Genomic DNA, 21,409 nt, shown 5'->3' with positions numbered 1-21,409 from the left:
GCCTGACAGAGTTCAACCAATGTTTGAACAATTCTCTCAGGTCCACGGTGTGATTCTTGGAGTATCCTGTGCAGGGCCAGATGCTGGGCTCTGATGATCCTGATGGGCTCCTTCCAACTCAGTATATTCTATGATTGTAAAACAATCAAATATTGCATTTTTTCCCTCTCTTTACTATAGGGCAGGAGAATTCAACTACTGTTACTCTACAAATTGTTCGAGAACAAGGATTTGTTGGAGATCTTGCAATTCAGTTGAGCAGTGCACCAAACTTTGAACTCCCCCCCTCTAACCAAGCAACAGAAAATGAGGATTATATACTGGAAAAGAAAACAGTCATTATGGCAGAGAATGCAACAACAACTTCAGTCATAGTCACTATTTTGCCTGTGAGTAGCCTAACTTCTTTATATGTTAATATCTTCTAAGGAAATGGCAATGGCACCGATTTTATACTAACAGGATGACTTAACATTCTAGAAATGGCTGTACTGGGACTCTTGCAGCTACCTCTTGAAAAAAAAAAAAACAACTTGCATACTCATCATTGGGAATGTTTAGTTGTAGTTGCAAAATTTACTTATAATAATGAAAAATGAAAAAAGATTATGTATATTCTTTTAATATATTTAGAATGGAGATACTGATTTTCAAGTCATGGATTGGTTTCTGAGATCTAGCTGACTTTCTTCTAGTTAGCAGTATTAGATGACAGCCAGCACTGCTTTCCACTGTTCTTGCAGATCTGAAATCTGACTTGTCAGCTTCAGTTTTAAAATCTCAACAAACGTAGCCTTTTTTATATTTCATGTGGTATGAAGCAAGGGATCGATTATATGGTCCCAAATGCTGAGAAGTTTTGAACAGTAAATCTACAATGGTCAACTGTATTATAAACTTGCAATGTACCATTAAAAAAAACCAAAAAACATTTAAAACATTTTTTTTTTCAGGACAATATTCCAGAATTACATGAAGTATTTATAATCAATATTACTGATGTGCATCTGATCACTTCTTCCTCCGGAAGTCAGCCAAGTGTGAAGAGGCTTGGATTAGAAATAGCTGAAATAACAATTGAAGAGAATGATGATGCTAGAGGAATATTTAATTTTAATGTTACAAAGGTAAGTAAGTCTGAATGAAAAACATGTGAAGTGGCTTTTGAGTAAGACAGTCTGATTCCTCAGATGACTTCTGAAAGGTCTGATAGACTTTATCATGCTGAATTGTTCTGGACAAAATGGCTAAATACCAGACAAACAATTCTTTCTTAAGAGGTTCATCACAAATACACAAAATGTATTATGGATTTGGAAGTGCTGAAATCAATGTCATAAAAAGGGATCTCAGGAGGTCATTTAATCCAGATTTTTTGCTCAAGGTCAATGCTAAGGCCAGACCATTTTACAAGTAGCTATGTAATTTATTTTTAACTGCAAGTCGATTTGAAAAAAAAAAAAAAAGTTTGTTGAGACACTGCAGTTTCTGTTTGAATGTACAGGATATCACTGGAGCTGTTTCTGCTTACGAGGTGCCACCACCACAGAATGTACTGAAACTCCCAGTTGTTCGGCAGGCTGGGCGGTTTGGGTCATTAACTCTGTACTGGGAAGCCATTGATTCCACTGCCAGCTTTGAAGACTTCACACCATCATTTGGAAACCTTACATTTGCAGATGGGCAGGTATTCATTCACTTGGTGAAGGTTTACCTGACTTTGGGTTACCAGCTTAAGATTCTTTTCGTGTTTTCCTCTAGCAGAATTTTCACTAAAAACATATTATTTATGTCCTTATATATATGAATGATGCTCCCAGCTTCAGTTTTTTAACATGGAAAGTGAGAATATTCATAAACATTGACCAAATAGGCTTGTGTGTCTTTCTTTGATACTTGGGCAAGTGAGGACAAAACTTCTAATAATAAACCTGTTACACTGAAAATTTATAGCAGAATCCATCTTCGCTATAAATTCTGAGAATGAGCCTATGTGTTTTCTTAGCTGTATTCTACACATAATTTTAAATTTCTTGTTGCACCTGAGAGTACTTATTGTACACAAGGGATTTTCATTTTAAGTGTACATAAGTGGTCTCTGGCAAAGGGAAGGGTATGCACAGAGTGCAGAATTTTGACTGAATATTGACAATATTGTCAACATTCACTTTCTACTGAGTACCAAAGCAGAGCAGTGTGCTGGTTTTAACAAATAATATTTACATTGATGGACTTAAAAATCACTACTAAAATTATATCATCTTACTATAAATATACAACCATAAGAAAAAAAGCGAACAAGAGAATAATGTCTGTTTCTCTATTACTAAATATAATTTGCCTATTTTCATTTTTTTCAAACAATTCACAGAATATTATAAATGAAGCTTTGCTGGTTTTTTTTTTTTTTTCCTTTTCAACATTTCTACAGGCTACAGGAGAAATAGAAATTACAATCATAGATGACAATGAAGTTGAATTCCTTGAGATATTCAAAATTGTCCTGGTGAGGGTAACAGGCGGTGCAAGGCTTGGGAACGACACCATGGTTATTGTCACTATTCCACCAAATGATTCTCCACTTGGGGTATTTGGATTTGAAGAAAATAATGTGAGTTTGATTTAGGTAGCACTTCTTTCTGCTAAACTTGGAGACTGGGTTTGTTTCACTAGCGTAGAGCTGATTTTTATAAGCCTTCATTGCAGTGGAAGACATGATTTAATTGAAATTATACTAGTCCCTGTCTTCATGTATCTGTGCAGTAACAATGAAAATGCTGCTGCATTTAAAAATCTAAATATAGATTTCTGCATGACTGAATCAATTTAATATACTATACTAACAATTTGGGAGATCCTAGGTAGGATTTTTGATAGTCTGTATAGTAATCTGCATTACTGAAAGTAAAATTTGGAAAGAAATTACAAAGCATATCTCATCTTTGCTCTTGCAGTACTCCTGCTCTCCATTTTGCTGGTGCTGAGCCAGCTGGTGACATTGTCTATAATTGTTTTGAATCATAGACCATACAGAAATCACTTGAGTAATGAATCCTTGCTAGCAGAATTCAACACACTCCTTACACCTGTTACCTTCCTGCTCATTTTCCCTCCTGTTGTTCAAAATTATCATTGATAATATTTCCTGTTGTTTCTCTCAAACATGCATTCATGTCTTTTGACATTATCAGTGCAGATTTTGAGTTTTTCAATACAGCCTTTCCCACATTCTCCTTCTCTTTCTCCCTCAGGTGACTGTGAAGGAGCCTCAGACACCTGATGACTCAGCTGCAGTTGTTTTGCTCAATGTGAGTCGAAGTCAGGGAGGACGAGGGGCAGCTACAGTGTTATGGATTCTTGAGGAAGCAGCCAGATATGATCTGACTCCTCTAAATGGTACCCTTCATTTCAATGAGGTATTTCAGACATTGCAGTAACTTATTTACTATTAGGTTTATAAATATGTCCTTCTACTTACGTGTTTGTATGGTTGTTGTTACATGATTTTAGAATCAGTGGGTTACTAAGTACTGTACACTGGAGAAAGGTCAGTTTGAACTGGTGAGATTACCAGTATTCTGGCTTCTTTCAAGCTGTAAAGAAGGTTGGCATGCTCTTTTAATTCAGCATAATGTCCTGGAATGAGCAGCAGGAAGGCTGGTCTTCAAATCTGCACCTTTTTTACAATTAAGAAAGAGAAATTGAAATCTACTGAATGTAAATAGTGATTACAGAAACATTTATTCCACTACAGTATCGGGCATCTTAAAAGGAAATTTATATTGAAAGGGTGAGAAAGGAAAAGGGATGATTAAAATCTTCAGATTAAAAAAATTAACAAACCCAACCCAAAAAGCACCTTAATAGCTTTCCAACTAGACAGTTTTGTATTTCATGGCAGGTTAGAACTTTGAAGTCAGAGTCAAAATATTGGATACTGATACTATGTTAATATTGATTTTTGCAGTCAAAATATTTAATGAAGAGAAGTATTTTAACAGAGTATAATCTATTTTCTCTCAGTACAAACTTGTTTTTCATTACATAAATAGGCATCGTGATTGTTTTACTTCGAGTCAATTGGAAAATAGATTTTTTTCTGTTAAAACAATCAATATTTGGCAAAGTTTTGCTATTCTTTCTCTACTGACATTTTGTCCTGAACTTTTATATATTCTTAAGTATAAGCATACAATTCTGTATGCATGGTATACTAAATTAATACCATGTGTTTGCCACTTCCCACTGACAAAAATGTGGACTAGGCAGAAAATTGACTACTATATATGCTCTTAATAATTTATTAACCCTTAGAATATGTGTGTACTGTTAAATATGTGGTTTCTCTATAGAAAGTTTCCTCAAAGTTGAAAACACCTATATGAATATAATTTCAAAGGAATTTCAATATTTATTTATTTATTTATTTATTTGAAAATAGTGAGGCTGTTTTTAGGGTGGCCCACAATGTTTGAGAGATAATTTTAATAGTTTATTAATCTGTGAGAAGAAATTTCAGCCAGATCAGTTATCTGATATTTAAAAAATGCTAGAGAATATGTCAAGCATTCTTAACACTTGATATGTTAAAAAAAAAAACAACTGTATTTTGTTTAATTTCATTTAATATATATCCCTGTCTTTCTGGTCTTTACATAATGCAGACTGAGTCCCAGAAAATGATTATTTTACACGCAATACAAGATGGTCTATTGGAGGGGAATGAAACATTTACCATTCAGCTGGTCTCTACTGGTGGTGCAGAGATATCCCCTGTACATGGTAAAGAGTTAATTCAGTATATTCTGGTTTTAGATATTCTGTGGGTGAACTATTCTAAGTCTGTTCATACTATTTTAGTCTGCAGTGCTCAAGTATTTTGTGTGCACCTAGTTGGTTGCAATTTTGAATGTCAGTCTTTTTCCCTAAGTCCCTTGTCTGAAGAAGTCAAAGGGAGTTCCCCAGGACCTCTATGAAGCTGATGCTTAACCACTCATATCACAGAATTTACCAAAGGTGGTTCATGGCTTAGTTTTCACTCACCATGAGAAGTATTGTTCTCTTCATAGGTGTTGCAACCATCATTATTATTGGAGATGAAGGAGCTTCTGGGGTGGTTGGGATAGCCCATTCATCCAGGCATGTTTTGATTGGAGAACCTTCAGGAAATTATAATGGAACTGCTCTTATTAGGTGGGTAAATATTTCATTTTTTCAAAGAATGAACAACAGCCCATATTCAAAAGCTATGAGACTCCACATTTGGCAGAATTTGTTGAGTACTGCATTTTATCATAATTTCTATAATCATAACTATTTTAAAAACTAGGTGATTGTTTTTAAGGAGGGGCAGAATATGCCTTGCAAATGTCCTTTCAGTATTAATGGGGAGGTTCAAATATTCCTCTTTGTCTTCAAGTTATTTACAACATCAATGCACCAAAGGAAAGAGGAAGTTAATCAAAGGAAAGGGGTAAGGAAATGTGACATTTAAAGTTCTTTTGAGAACTTTATTCAGAATTTGTGCCTGAATAGTATTTCAACAAATTGCTATGCTCTAGCATAAAAATATGAATATGGGGGTTTTGGTGGAACCAAGATCCAGTTGTTTTATTCAGTCATCTGAAACCAGAATGTTTTAGGTTCTTCGAATAATCTTCTGAGAGCATTGGAGGAAAAAATTATGACACTTCCAGCAAACATACAGCATCAGAACAGCTTCTGGTACTGGCCCAAGAAGCCCAAAAGACAAAATGATTTTTTGTGCAAGAAGTGGTTTAAGATTGTGTTGTGTGCAGAATGTGCAGACAAATCTTTTCTGTGACTTATTTCACCAAGCATTGGGTTTTTAGTAGGGTTTTAGACAAGTAGCAGATAGATGTACTGGGTTTAGTGCAGATGCAAAACCAGTGTATCCACTAGAATTATTTACTCATTTCCTGCTGTCAGATATGGCTTGGGAGGAGGGCAAAACAGGCTCAAAACTTTAAAGGGTGTAAAGAAAACTTTATTTACAGAATCAAAAGAAAAATAATAAGAAAATCAGAATAAACATTCAGAACACTTCTCCTCCCCCCACACCCTCTTTTCTTTCCCACTGGCAATGTGAAGAGACAAAGTCTGGGACTTTCAGTCAGTTTACCACCTCTAGAATGGTCTTTCTTCAGTTTGCTTAGGGAGAGGAGTCTCTCTTGCCATGCCATGAAGACTGTCTCCACAAGAAGCAGTTCTCTTGTGGCTTTAGTGTCACAGTGAATCAGCTGCAGGGAAACAAAAATCTGTTTGCAGTGTGTTGAGCTGTTCTAGCATAAAACAAAAGTTTTTTTCATCCATATCTGGGAAAAAGAGGTTTTCTTCTTCCATTTCTGGGGCAAGGTTTCTCATCTGTCTCATTTCTGTCTATTCAGTCTTCTCATTGGATCACAGCGACTGCTACATCTGCATATTTCAACATTGATACTTGTGCTCACATGTAGTTAGAATGCTACATGTCCCCATTCACTTCATGAATTACAGGGAAAAACAAAATCTGATATATCAAATATATCTTCTCCATAGCCTTACAAAAGAGCTTCAGCCCAAGACTAAGGTATCTCCTCAATTCTATCCCATCTAGACTTTGATTCCTTCTCCACTGACCTCAGTGTTCAATGTTGTTTTCTCTTCACCCTTTCCCCTCTCCTGAATCAGGAGAGAATTGGTGTTCGTCAGTTCATTTGCTCTCAAGCTGTATCAATTGAAAGTTTTTATAGGGTTCTGCAGCACTCACTCATAAGGTCGAGGTCTAAGTTTAAGTTTTAGGATAAGTAAGTCAGTAAGTTTTAGTATGAGCTCTAGTCCTTTTAAGTAAGTGAAAAGTTCAAATGCCAAAGTAGAAGTGCAAGTCTAGTGAAGGCTGAAAAACATACTAATGTTTTCAGTAGAGGCTCCAGGACCACAGCTGTAGACAGTATTTAGACGTAATAGAGCTACAGTAAGAATATTGCTTACATTTTTCAGATAGAACAAGATAGCTCGTATGTGTAGTCTATACATAACCTAACATGTTAAGAAACTAGCATTCTAATATAGGTTAGGAAGTGGTGATCCGAGCTTGTGTTCTACCTTATTGAAAAGATTCTGTATAAGAGTTGGAATTGAGCAACTTTTCTGCTTTTTGCCATTGCTTTTTGCCATTGCTTTTCTGCTTGCCTTTTGAGACTGATGTGCTTCTGCAATAAATAACATTTTAGCAAGTATTATCTGCTTTGTTTATTTAGGATAACCCGACCAAGCTGGTGCCAAGAGCGCCGGAGGTTCGTAACCTCACGTTTTGGGTCCCCCGCGTCTGGTTCCTCACTCATGTCCTCAAGCACAAGGGTGTATCCAACTCTTTTAAGTGGTTTATTCTGGGTGTTAATCTTCAAAACTCGCCAGCTAACTGGTTCTGGCAGGTCCCCCATAGGAAACCATTTCCACAGGCCGTGGACTCCCTCCCCAGCTAAAAATCCAAACCTACGTTAATAGAACATACCTCAGAAAATCTCGAAGTATTCTGGTATCCTGCATGTGCCTTATAAATCAAATTGCACCTGACATTATCCTGACATCCAATTTCCCTTCTATTTTGCATATCTATCTGTGGAAAAGTAGAATAGAGCCAAGACAAATCAGTTTTCAGGTTACATCTTTGGGCTACACATGGAAAAGAGCTTGACAGACCTCTTGGTAAAAATACAGCTTGTGATGCCTCCCAACAGAGAGAAATAAAAGAAAACTTCAGAGATGTTCTGAAAATGCATGAAAAGGGAATTCTCATGTTCTTAATAGTGATTAAGTACATTAAAATTCAAGTTTTCATAGTGCTGATAACATTTCTTCCATGCACACAAATCTGATACACTGTCTCTGCATTGTATATTAAATACTAAAGGTAAAAATAATATTTGTGTTTGTGTTCTTACATGCAGCCTGGTACGTGGCCCAGGGATTTTTGGGGAGATCATAATATATTGGAATATAACACCTTCTCATCAGACAGAATTTATTGAGGTATCAGGGACCTTGACCATGCGAGATAGACAGTCTGCAGCAGTTGTCCTAATACAGGTATATGAGAGATCTGACAGCAGTAGCTATTTTGAGTACTTTCTTTTATTTTCTTAGGATTTTGGCTAGAAATTAGTTATATCTCTCTCCGTGGAAATGGTTTAAATCCTTTCAGCTGTTGTTGGTTCTTTTCCATAGGCTGTAGATGATGACTATCCTGAGGAGAAGCATTACTACCAGTTTCAACTAACCCGAGTCAGTGATGGAGGTCTCATAAATGAATCTAGCAGCACAGCAAATATTACCATGGCTGCCAGTGATTATCCATATGGAGAGTTTAGATTTTCCCATGAGCTACTGCAAACCACAGAGGATGAAAAATGGGTATTGGATTCAAATTCTTTCTTATGTAAAATTACTGATAGATATCAACATTGTTGCTAGAATTATGTTCAACTTTAGAAAGAAAATAAATCAGTCTCTAAAATTACTGAGGCTATTTGCTAAATAACATCTACTCTGTACTTGATAAATCATACTGGTGTTATCTGAAAGAACCATTGAAAAGGTGCCTTTAGAATGTCTCCTAAAAGCAACTGTAACAGAAAACAAGGCCATTTTTAAAGAAAATATTCTCTTTCCCTCAGGTTAACATCACAGTTGTGCGTTCCAGGGGATCTTATGGCAGAGTGCGTGTTTGCTTTCAGATAATAAATGGGACTGCAGAGGAAGGAATAGATTTTTCTCTCCCAGTAAGGGAAATGGTGTTTGAACCAGAGGAGAAAAGTAAAATTATTTCTATTGAAATTTACGATGATGACTTTCCTGAAGGCCCTGAAAACTTTTCATTGATGATTACTGAAGTGGAACTCCAAGGAAGGTAAAGTTAAAATTCCCAGTTGATCTGTTGCAAGCAGATAAACAAACTAGAAAACAAACTATATTTGGATTCTGATCTAATTGAATAAAGTCGCTGGTAGACAGTTCATCTGTTTTACTGTAAAATTTTGTAAGACAGATATAATTGTAATCATAACAGAAAATGGATGTATGGTTAACCCAATTATTTTAACATTAGTATAAAGATGTTGCTGATTAAGATTTATAAAAGCTTGAGATCCATACATTGGATACAAACTGTCAAGTTGCAAAAAAAATCAATAAAAATATGAAATGTGAAAGAACAAATGAAAAGTATACATTTCTAGGAATAAAATACTATTCTTGCAAACATAATATGAAGAAATGTGACAAAAAAGTATTTTGTGGTAACTGTCAGAACATATTATTTGCAGTAATTGACAAATGGTCACATACACATCTTTATACTTGCACAACAAGTTTAAAATGTATTTCTATGTTTGTTTTTGGTTTTTTTTTATGTTCTTGCAAGTGGATTTGATTTTACTGTAAGAGAGAATGGTCTACAAGTGGATCAACCTCCAATAATAGGAAATATCTCCACAGTATTAGTCACTATTGCAAAAAATGACAATGCTGAAGGTGTAATTGAATTTGATCCACAGTATGTCCTTCTACAGGGTAAGTTTACCATAAGTTCTCAGTATAGTTTACAAGATAAGGCTATGGAATTTTGAAACAACCTAATTTTTTCCCAATTATTTTTATAGTGGAAGAGGATGCTGGATTAATCATGATTCCTGTTGTGAGAAAACGTGGAACTTACGGCAATGTCACAGCTGAATTTCTTTCTCGAAGTATTTCTGCACTGCCTGATGGTGTTGACTATGTCATACATAATAATACTGTAACTTTTTATCATGGACAGAACCTGTCTTTTATTTATATCTCTATTATAGATGATGAAGAAAGGTAATTAAATTTTCATATATTTATTCACAAATTTACTTCTGATAATGTCTTTTTTTATCATGCACTAAAAAATCGTGCACATATGCATATATAGAGTTGGAATTAAAAAACAAATTTCTGCAGAGCAGAAATCACCTAAGGAAGGAAATCACCTAAAGGGGGGAAAAAAAGCAGTTACATTACAGTGTCATGGTTCCTGTTAAATAGTATGCAATCAAATATGGTTTTTAATTACATTGTAAGAAATATTGATGTCAACAGTACTGCCGTGAAGAATAAAATATTTTGTCATATTTTTGTTTAACATAAAACTGGTAAAAAGTGGAATAATGATAGAATCTCAGAATGGTGATATTTGAAATATTTTTCTACTTTACACCTATGGATATTACTTTTTTATTCCTTTAAACTGATCCTGTTGGGTGCATGAGTGAACGACTAAGTACAGTTTTAATATTTTTTCTTTTCTCTCCGATATCTCAGAATGTCTTTTTTCTTTCTCTGTGCAGTGAATTTGCAGAGCAGTTTGAAATCCAACTGACAGGAGCCACTGGTGGAGCAGTGCTGGGGCTCCACCTGGTAAGCCAGATCACCATTGCAAAAAGTGACTCTCCCCAGGGCATGGTCCGATTCCTCAACCAAAGCCGAATTATTCTTCCCAACCCTGATGTAACCACAACAGTGTCCCTGGTGGTGGAAAGGACTGGGCGGTTGGTGGAGGCACAGGTGGGTCTTGCCTGTCAAAGACTGGACATTTTCCAGTGGCTGTGTTAAAAACTCCTGCATTTTGCTTTGGGAGCTTTCTTAGTGACTGATTTCTAATAGGATAATTATAGCTTTTTATTAAGCATAAATTGCATGTAACTGAAGTATAACAGAAAATGTTGTTACTCTTTTAAAATCATCTTTCTTCTGCTTGCCCTCTTTTATTATGGTATTGTGTACCCTGTTTTGAACTAGTTCCTAATCTCACCAAAACTGTGGTTAACTTCATGTACTACTGCTAGTTTAGTTTAATCAAGGAAATTCCTTATTATGAGTTTTCTGAAGTATTTTTTTACCCTATATAGGCCACTTGTAAAAGTTAAGGTATAAATGCAAAACATTGTGGGGCTTTCTCAGTCTTGTCAAATAATTGGAAAATTTCCATTAAAATCCATGAACTCCTCCACATATAAAAATGGCTTCTGTCTTTGACTTTGTCTAGAATTCAAGGGAGAAAAGTGGAAAACAGTTAAGTTACTAAAATAATTATTGTAAAATCCTAAACGATCTCCTTAAAAGCAATCTAATTTATGGGAGTTGCTGGAAATGCTGTAGCTTTTAATCAGGCTGAAGAAATATGAAAGTTTCATAATTTTCTTCATAATCTGAAGTATTAAAATCTTTTGTGATAGAAAGTATTTGTCATTTTTAACTTGACAACACACTTCAAAGGAAATAGTCTTGATCATGAGTACTCATGTGGGAAGTTTTGCAAAACAAGTCATGAAAAGAGGAGAAATAGGCACTGGCCTGTGTGATGCTTGCTATATGCTAAAGAAATCTTAGTTTCTTTTCTATTACTTACATCCTGAATTTAATAAACTGGCATTGTGACTAACACTTTAAAATTGTCATTTGTAAATTGTTTACTTTTTCAAAAACGTCTATATTTTGCTCCATAGAATTAATTACAACTATTCTGTCATAGCAGCAGCAAAGATTTAAACATATTTAAAAATACCAAGTACTTTTGGCATTCTGTCTCTTCTCCCCTTGGGATGCAGTTATATCACTCTTCTAAATCTGAAACTGATCTCTTCCACAGATTAACTGGGACATTTTGGGACCCAATACAGACAAGATTTTGTCTCCTCTGAATAGTGACATTGGTGACCCTGTGAATGGAACATTCTATTTTGAAGAAGGAGAAGGAGGTCTGAGAACAATTAATCTACAAATCTATCCTCATGAAGAAGTTGAAGTCCAGGAAACCTTCATTATTCGACTGAGCCTTATAAAAGGTGAAACAGAAATAGATTCTAAGGCAAACAGCATTACATTAATAGTAAGTTACTGTTGCTTCTCTTTCTTCAGAGATTTCTGTTGTAGCTAGTATTTATCCTGCAAAGCTTTTAAAAATTGATCATAATTATTACTTAGTCATTTAGCTTTTTTGACCTTTGTAATGTTCTGTTAGATTATATTCAGTTCTGAAAGGAATAGGGTAGAGAATCTATCAGTAGAAATATTGGTATAAAACCACTGAGCTTGCTCTCCTATTATCAGTTTCTAAAGTTCTCTTTGGAGAGAGCAGGGATTGAGCCCTCATTTCTATATATCAATGTTTGTCATCTGTTGTGGTTTAAACCCAGCTGGAAATTAAACCCCACTCAACTGCTTCTCTTCCCTTACCCCCTCATGTGAGAGAGAGACAAAAAGCAGACTTTTTCAGTCAAGATAAGAAAAATTTACTTGAAAGTAAAGTGCCTCAAGATGCCTGAGATTTTCCTGCTTTAGAATAAAAATATTTAGTTGCAGCATTTGAAATAAAATTCTCTTATTTTCCTTCTTGGACAGGGGAACCAAAAACTGAAAAAGGGGCATTTAAAACTTTCTCTGCTGTTTTTTGGAACTAACAGATATGTTCCCCTGGAGCATCTAGCAGAGAACATCTCAATGATTTGAATAAGAATACAACTGATAGTACATTTCTAGTTTTTTGAATGTTTGTTTACCTTTTTACAGATAGAGAAGTTTGGTGATCCCAATGGAATTGTACAGTTTGCTCCTGAATCATTAGCTGAGAGGAACTATTCAGAGCCCTCAGGAGATGAAGGGCCACAAAGCATCACACTGTTCATCAGACGAATTCAAGGCGTTCTGGGGAACATAACGGTATCCTCACTCTGCTCCTAATAAAGAAAAAAATGCTGAAGTCATCCTCAATGTCAATACATGGATAATATCTCATTCTGTGCCTTGTTTCTGAATTTTTTTTTTTAAATGTTGCCTTTTAGGCTGAGTTTAGGAAGGGCTTAGCCCTAGTACTTGTGGCTTGGAGAGTAAAATTCAGTCTTCCCTGATCAGGGGAAATAAAAGAAAAACAACACTGCTGTACTGCTCTCCACTCTCACTACCTTTCTCTCCCCATTTGCTTTTGATAGGAGAACAGAAGTGACAGTACTTTGTCTTTGATATCATCACAATTTACTTTTCTTAGATAGAACCAGATTTGTTTAAACCATCATGCAGATTGTTTTTTTACCTAAATTTGTGTAGAAGTCAGTGTTTTAACAGGAACTCATTTAATTTAAAATAAATTGATCATCTAATAGAAACATCTTCTGTGTTTAATGAGAGTTCTTCATTTCTTTCTCATGTGAGGAATATTGGAAACAGAAAAATTAGCAAGGGTGTTTTAGTGAGAAAATAGAAATAATTTTTGAAAAATGTTCATAAATTCCACATAGTTTTACATAAGTCTTCTGAAACTAGATAAAGGAAATATTTATATTCATAGCATGTTAATTCATGTTAATGAAAAAACACATTCTTTTGAAAGATAGTCTGTGTGGTAGGATATTCTTCCTATGCATACCCAAAACAATTTGTATTTTACCCATTTAAAAGCAGTCTGTTCCATATCCTGTCTATACTGAATCTTCAATGTGCAACTTTCTTATTTTGGAGGTAATTTTTATTTCTTTTTGTTTTCCATTTTCTATACTAATTTCAGGTTTACTGGGAAATATGCAGTGAATCTGACATCACAGGTGACTTTCTTGAGACAGAGGGATCTGTTGTCATCGCTGACCAGCAGAGCACAGCTGAGATAATTATCTACCTGTTACCTGATGATGTACCAGAGCTGGATGAAAGCTATGAGGTACAGCTGACTTCAGTGGAAGGTGGAGCAGATTTAGACCACGAGAAAAGAGTTTCAAAGCTCACAGTGTTTGAAAATGATGATCCCTATGGAGTGTTTGCCCTGTACTCTGACCAGCAGTCAGTGGTGGTGGAAGGAGCCCGGGATCGGCACGTTCAGGTTAATGTGACTCGGCACGCTGGAGCCTTTGGAGACGTGGTGGTCGAGTACAGAGTCATGTCCCTTCATGGGGAAGCACTGATTGAACCTGGCAATGAGGTGGGATTCCTCACAATAAAGGATGGTGCCAGCTTTGGAGTGAAAAGAGTGCCAATAAGCAACCAGGTGTGTGTTACTCTTTTAGCTTTTATGGTATCTGTTGTTTCCATTTGTTTCATCGCACTACAAATAAGATTCAAAACTCTATCTAGTATCAACTGTGAAGAAGCAGAAAAGAGAGTTTGGCTGTTAAGAATTCCCTCTTTATTGAGTAGAACTGGATTTAAAAATCACATTTTCTGATAGTAATTGCAAAATCACTGCTCTGCATGTGTTCAAATATTTGGTGTTTCCTTACATTGTTGTTTTGTGTTACTATCAATTCCATATCTTACTATTATATGTATGCAAATATTTTCTTAAGTTTAGTTTGGATTGTAAATAGTGATCTGTCATTTGTGACCATTGAATAAGAAGATAAATGTACCTGCAGCCTTCTCTCTTTCCTTGGTGTTTATCATTATTATCACAATCTTACTTCCACTCTTATATGCTCTTACAACCATTTAAATGTTTTTAGTCCTAAGGATTAAAATCAAGCTAAGGCCAATGTGTCAGATAGAACTTCTTTAAATGGCAGTAGTTGCTTTACAGACTCACATTCCAGCAAATTGCTGGCATATTAATTTCACAATATTGATGGCTTAACTGTAATTCTTTGCGAAACACAATCAACAAAACACTTGTGTTAAAAATGCTGCTTTGCATGTAAGCAAACAAAATCTGCAGGTTGTTAATTATTTGTACTGTTGGGTAACATGTTTTTAGTGGAGTTAAATTTCTACCTTTTTAATTAAATTCTCTCTCTCAAAGGCATTTATTTTATTGGGCTTGAATTTTACTCTGGAACTGACTAATGTAAGCCTGGTTAGGGGAAGTGCCAAGGATGTGCCTAAAATATTAGGAACAGCAAAATCTGCTGTGCTGCTTATTCCTGAGGAAGCTGCCAATTCACAGGTCAGTATCCTGGTTTTGGTGTCATGTTCCTACCACAGAAGAAAGGTACACTTCACTACAGAAGATATCTATTATAGGAACTCAGTGATGCTTTCATTCTAATCAATATGACAGAAGAGATTTTTTTTTTATTATTTATTCTGTATGGATATAAATATATTTTAATATAAATATATTTTATATATTTATTGTACTTTGTATATTATATTATAAATATAATAAATATATAATATATATTTATAATATTTTTATTATTATTATATTCTATAAATATATTTATTATATATTCTGATACAAATTCTTATAGAAATGTTTTAATACAGTTGGAAAAGGCCTCTTAATCTATAAAATGTAAGTAGTGTAAATATTTACATGAAAGGGGATTTAAAAGACTAAGACCTAAACGAAAATAAGTAAATCTGGATGATATTTCTCTAAATGTGGCAACCCCAAAGCAGATAATAGCATGTATTCAGTATTATGTACAAAAAGAGATGGAATATATACTGGGTGTTAATGCAGGTATCAGTAAATTTGGTAATCATTGAGTGAAAGATTTTCCATTTGTCTCACTCTCACTATGAGAGTGAGAAAAGATAATTTGCCTACTTTGATATTGTATATGTGCTACTATTTCCTTTTTTATGCCAGGCAAAGGCATTATGAGGTTTTAACTCTTAAATTTTATTGAAATTTTTACTTAATGATTTTAATTATCTTGAAGCATTGTTCTTGTTTTCAATTTACAGTGAAACTTAAGTCAAATAGTCTTTCTGTGTACACTGTTTACAGAAAGACTATTATATACCATATACTACTATATGTCTATTTATCATTACTTTTGTAACATGCAAATTATCTTCACTCTTATTTGCTGCTCAGAGTAAAAGAAAATTAGATCACACTGCAGCAATAATTTTGTGAACAGTGTAATGAGGCAACAACTTAATTTTCACTAGACACACAATTAGTAACTTGCTTTAGACCTAATTATATATGTGTATATATATATATATATATATATATTTGGAGAGAGAGAGAGAGAGAGTAGTACAGTTATTATCTGTGAGCACTGAGGGCAGGCTTGATTTATTTTTCTTCTAAACAGGAGACACAGATTTCTGTATTCACTGTTTTCAGTACTGAAACAAACTGAAAACAGTGTCATCCTTGTTCTTTCCCCTGCAATCTTCAATTGCCAGAAATCTAACATTTGAAAGTATTATTTAAGAACTGGGAAGGAAATATGCATAATCATTTGTCCATAGATACATGCACAAATAATTATCTATATGCATGCATCTTTATTGCAAGATGCCCATTTTACACAAGGTACTATGCTTTCATGTATGTTATTGTCCATTTTTATTCCATTTTCTGATAAAATCTGCTATGTTTCCACAGGTTGGCTTTGAATCTGTGATATTACGACTTACAAACATTGTAGCAGGGACAGGCCACGCTGTCATAACCAGAAGAGGAGTTTATGGCTCTGTAACAGTTAGCTGGATTTCAGGATGCCCACCAGACCTAGTCACTGACTCTGTTAAACCAGGCAATATTACTCCTCCATTTGGTGAGTAATTGTTGCAACAAGTGATATACAGCTACAAGGACAACAGCTATGACAGTTGCATAAGTGATGATACAACCTTGTACTTATTTGTGCCTCTGCACGTTTCCTTTATTAACGAAGAGTCATTAGTATGAAATCGTGTGATCCAATTTTTATATGTAAGGGACATATTTACTTTGTGAAAAAGAAAACAACTTTTCTTCATAGACACATTGCTATGCCTCTGCAGGACAGCTTTCTGTAGGAAAGACACTTATAATGTAGATTTCTTCACCTCAGTGGAGTGGAATGGTGAACTAAAGTCCCTGTGTCAGTCTATTTCCAGGTAAAAAGAGAATTCCTGTTCAGTGATTTTGACTCTCTCAATCTTCCTCCTTTCAGGTACTGTTGTGTTTTCTTCTGGGGAGGAAAGTAAAGTGATTTCATTTCAGGCTACTCCAAGCCTAAATAAACCTGAGACATTTGCCATCACTTTAACAGCAGTGCACAGCAATGTGTCTGGTGGAGCTCGCCTGAGGTAAGGATATTACACATTACACATTTGAATTGCTCTAATGCTGTAAGAAGCATGATATGTACAGAGGCATATACCTCATACAAATCCCTATTAAATTATAGATAGCTAGCAAATTTCAGTTCCTTTTTTTATAAATTTCTGTGTCTTGTCTGACATAGAAACAAATGTCAGTACTGCAGATCTGATCTGCCTGGAACTGAGGCTTTTCTTCCAGTCTGTTTTCTAGCATTGGGATCTGAGGTGCCTAGAATGTGTCTAGAGATTTATGGAGACAGTTAGAAAAGACAGCTAGGTTGAAGAACCAAGATCAACAGTTTTAACCAGGAAGCTGAAGAATGAAATAAATTGTCAATTTCAGTGTCCCTAAAAATCAATATTTAGATCTTAGATGACAAACATTATTTAAAATAAATCAAATGAAATAAGAAACACTCTAAAAATGCCTAATTTGTATTAAATCCCCTTTTTACTCTGAAAAATTAAAACATTGCATTCAGTATAGTTTTTCATCTCAGTTAAATTGTTATCTGTTCTTCAAACTATTTTCACTCTTCTGTATTGAAGATGAAAGTGTATAAAAAAGGGGCATAGTGACACCATGTGGAGAAATGTATTGGGTTCACCATGTTGAAATTGCACTGGCAAATCTGAAGGAAGTCAGGAGTGAACCAGATAAATTCCTCAAACTGACTCTTTCTTCTAGACTTGTCCATCCTATGGACTCGAGTCCCTCAAGCAGATGTTTACTTAGTGAGTCAAATACCTTGAGTGTATGAGAATAACCTTTCCTAGAAAACTTAAGACTGCATCCCATAACACATAAAGCTTACAATTACTTAGAAGGTTTATTGGCTTCCTAAGTGGTGGAAAAGTCTCATCTGTTAGCCAAATCCACTCTCTGTAATTGTGCCATTTGGTAGCCTCTGGCATTAAATAATGGTTTCATTCTAGAGGAAAGGGGAATGACACAAGATTTAGCAGAGTCAGTCTAATATTTTGTTATAAGAAGGGTATATATTTAATATGAACAAAGTAAAGCTTAAACTGATTATAATAAACAAGATTCAGATCTGGAAAAAAGTACATTGAGTAATATTGTAAAGAGGCAGCATTTCAAAACCTTACTGCATATTTTAAAATGACTTTCTGTCCTTCTCTAGCTTCCTAGCTAAAACTGTAGACCTGCTAGCATCTGTCTGCTTCACAGCTTTCCCTTGGTAGAGGAGCTTTGTTCAGTGTTTCAAACTGGCATTGCTTGTAATGGCTCTATTGTATTCCTGTATGATGTCCCTGGTAGGAAGACCTATTTTCCTTTGCCTCTCCATTTTGTCAGGGACACCATATTTTATTTATCATTTACTCAGTATCCTGCCCTGACTTAAGATGCATTAGTCCTGTGGAGGACTGATCAAACATTACAAAAGCATTTTTTAGGGAATCTCTTTATATCTTGCTTTGTGTGGTTTCTATTTCTTCCCCCTACTGTTACACATTTTGTAATCCACTTTCTTACAGCCATCATTGATTGCTCACTGAAAATTATTGTGCTTGATTGTTCTGCTTTCCATTATTTGTATTTCCTCTCTCAATGTGATATTGTTTCTGTTTCAGATCAGGATTTACAATAGCTAAAATTGAGCCAATGGGGATCTTCCAGTTTGATCTTAACTCAAGATCAATTTCAGTTGAAGAAGATGTTCAGGTAGTCAGACTATGTGTCCAAAGATTATTTGGTTTTCAAAGTAATCTCACTAAATTGACATATCAGACCATTCCAGGAAGTGCCAAACCACTAGAAGACTATATACCCATCTACAATGGAGAGCTTATGTTTTTGCATTTTCAGACAAATGCGGTGATAGAAATATCAATAATTGATGACACTATATCTGAAATACAAGAATTTTTTTTTGTAAATTTGACTTCTGCTGAAATTCTGGATGTTCAGCCTGTGAACCCTGACTGGAGTCCCCGTTTGAATCCAGCTTTCAGTGTTGCCACAGTTAATATCCTGGCTAATGATATTCATCATGGAATACTAAGTTTGGGGCCAGAGTTTATTTATGTTGAGGAAGATACAAACAACAATATCTCCAACACAGCAGTGCTTCAGATCAAAAGGACCAAGGGATTTACTGGTAATATTAAAATAACTGTTAAAACCTTTGGGGGAGTGAGTGCACAGAGTGGAGAAGATTTGTATCCTTTTGGAAATATTTATGGAAAATCAAACTTCACATGGGCAATGGAAGGACAAGATTTTGAAGAACAGACAATCTCTCTGACTTTGTTGGATGGAGAAAGTGAATGCCAGGTGTCCATAAAAATTTTAGATGATGATGAGCCTGAAGGACAAGAATTATTTTATGTTTTCCTCTCGAATCCTGAATATGGAGCTCAGATTGTGGAAGGAAAGGATGAACATGGATTTGCTGCTTTTGCAACAGTAATTATAGCAGGTAATATTATTTCCCCCAGGAGGTGAGTAAATATATTTCGATTAAATAACAGTAAATAATGATATGTTCTTTTAACAACTTTCATGTAAAATTGGAATTCTGTATGATAATAAGCAGGATATTCTATTCCCAAATGTAATGTTTTCCAAATCAGAGGAAGCATCTAGTGCAAAAAGCCCACTTAGCATCCATTGGCAGTGTAACTCAAAATACATCTATAGGTGCTGCTTATCTCTATTTTTATTCTTTATGAAGGGAGAACACTGAGCATAAGTGTTTGTATTGGAGATGGAGTAGAATTGCATGCTCATTTGGTTTTTTGCCATTTTCCTTGTTCCAACCCATCCTCCTGGGATGTGAGATTCTCACTCAGTAGATCTATGACTTCCAGTTCAAAGTTCAAAGAATAAAGCAAAGTCCAGTTCAAAGAATAGATGTGTGACTATGAGAAGGGTCATCAATTAACTTATGGTATGAAAATGGATGTTCCCAAGAGGAGCCTGCTATAGAGCTGCTGGGCTTCCATTGTTTCTTCTCAGTATTGTACAAATGATCCTGCTGTATTCAGACCAAAATATTTTGTGTAACTGTAAGTACTGGCCACTTCTTGACAGTTTATGGCACAAAAAAAATCACCGCATTTTTTCTGCTTGATTTGTTTTTAAAAACCAGATGATTTGTATTTTGTCACTTCACTTTGCTGTCTCAAGATCCAGAATGCTTTAGGCTCCTTTTACTTCTTTCTTTTACGTGTTCTTTTTTTCCTTTTCCTAACTTAGTCTATGAAGCATTATTTTGTAAAAGAAAATGTCATGGGGCTTTTGAATATAGGAAGACATAATTATTACTGAGACCATAAGATTACCTAAAAGAGGAGAGACAAACATTTATTGACCCAGTATTTAAATACTGCATTATGGCAGCAGTGCTTGATGGTAGATAGTGAGTATTCATTGAAATAAGATTTAGCCTGATATTTCTTCCTATTGACTACAGACAGCCAGTGGCTGGTTGCCTGGGGAGATTGCATGGTCTCTCGCCATCCCTGGAATTTTTTTGAGCTCCAAAACTCTGGGCCATCTGGTCTGGTTTCAGAAATTATTCAGCTTTGAGAATAGGACTAGAGTCCTACAGGGCCCTTTTAACCTTATTACGTTGGCATTCTGTCTGATGTGTTTCATGTACTTTGTATTTTTAAATTAAGTCTTTCACTTTTATAATGGATGGAGTTTGTACAAAGTAGAAAAAAATGTTTCTGTTTTCATTCTTTGCTACTATGCAGTTCATGCCTGCAGTGTGTCATGCCCTGCTTCTGGGGATGGAAGATAGGAATTAGAATACTTAGTCACCAAGGAAGAGTTTTTCTTTCAGTCACTATGCTACTGTGAGAAAGTGATGTCAGACCTCCAATTTCCCCTATCTTTTAGATGTCTGTTTGGCTTACTAATTGCATATAGGCCTATCTGATCTGCAATATAGATTAAATTTTATAAAGAAGTTGTGCATTTGGAATGAATTTTAGGCTAACTCAGTCTAGTCTAACCAAGAAAGCAAGGTCCAACATTAATGGGAGTTTTGTGTATTTAGATAGTCTTAAGAAATCAGTTTAGGTATTGAGAACTAGGATTAAATTGTGCTGCTGTATGAATGTAGGAAGCAACCATGTTTATGTACAAAAAGAGATCATATGTGAAACACATTCTCTTCATGTTCATTGTCTCTAGAATTTACCATGGAAGTAAACAGTTCCCTGGGTTTGCACTTTAACTGCAGAAGTATGTATATAGGCACAGGTTGGAATTGGAGCTTGTATTGAATACCACACAAGTGTATGAATGTGCTCTACCCATATTACAAAGTTTCCATAAAATTGGAATATGAGACAACACATTGAGGAGGAGAGTTGAAGC

At 35.2% G+C, this 21,409-nt stretch overlaps 1 protein-coding gene across 1 annotated transcript in view; it reads left to right on the top strand.

Moving 5' to 3' along the window:
* Positions 1–21,409, top strand: part of ADGRV1 (adhesion G protein-coupled receptor V1) — a 237,134-nt gene that overhangs the window by 87,541 nt on the left and 128,184 nt on the right. The window contains exons 56-75 of the mRNA XM_079331426.1: positions 181–389; positions 954–1,127; positions 1,505–1,687; positions 2,432–2,611; positions 3,252–3,416; positions 4,665–4,782; positions 5,070–5,193; positions 7,950–8,088; positions 8,227–8,412; positions 8,676–8,908; positions 9,422–9,570; positions 9,660–9,861; positions 10,371–10,587; positions 11,672–11,911; positions 12,592–12,741; positions 13,583–14,056; positions 14,804–14,947; positions 16,352–16,523; positions 16,905–17,040; positions 18,652–19,499. Of these exons, the coding sequence (XP_079187552.1) occupies positions 181–389; positions 954–1,127; positions 1,505–1,687; positions 2,432–2,611; positions 3,252–3,416; positions 4,665–4,782; positions 5,070–5,193; positions 7,950–8,088; positions 8,227–8,412; positions 8,676–8,908; positions 9,422–9,570; positions 9,660–9,861; positions 10,371–10,587; positions 11,672–11,911; positions 12,592–12,741; positions 13,583–14,056; positions 14,804–14,947; positions 16,352–16,523; positions 16,905–17,040; positions 18,652–19,499 (4,443 nt within the window). The remainder of the gene's footprint in view (positions 1–180; positions 390–953; positions 1,128–1,504; positions 1,688–2,431; positions 2,612–3,251; positions 3,417–4,664; positions 4,783–5,069; positions 5,194–7,949; positions 8,089–8,226; positions 8,413–8,675; positions 8,909–9,421; positions 9,571–9,659; positions 9,862–10,370; positions 10,588–11,671; positions 11,912–12,591; positions 12,742–13,582; positions 14,057–14,803; positions 14,948–16,351; positions 16,524–16,904; positions 17,041–18,651; positions 19,500–21,409) is intronic.

Source organism: Erithacus rubecula (genome assembly GCF_903797595.1).
Source record: "Erithacus rubecula genome assembly, contig: SUPER_Z_unloc_3, whole genome shotgun sequence".
NCBI lineage: Eukaryota > Metazoa > Chordata > Aves > Passeriformes > Muscicapidae > Erithacus > Erithacus rubecula.
This window is presented reverse-complemented; position numbering and strand designations above follow the sequence as displayed.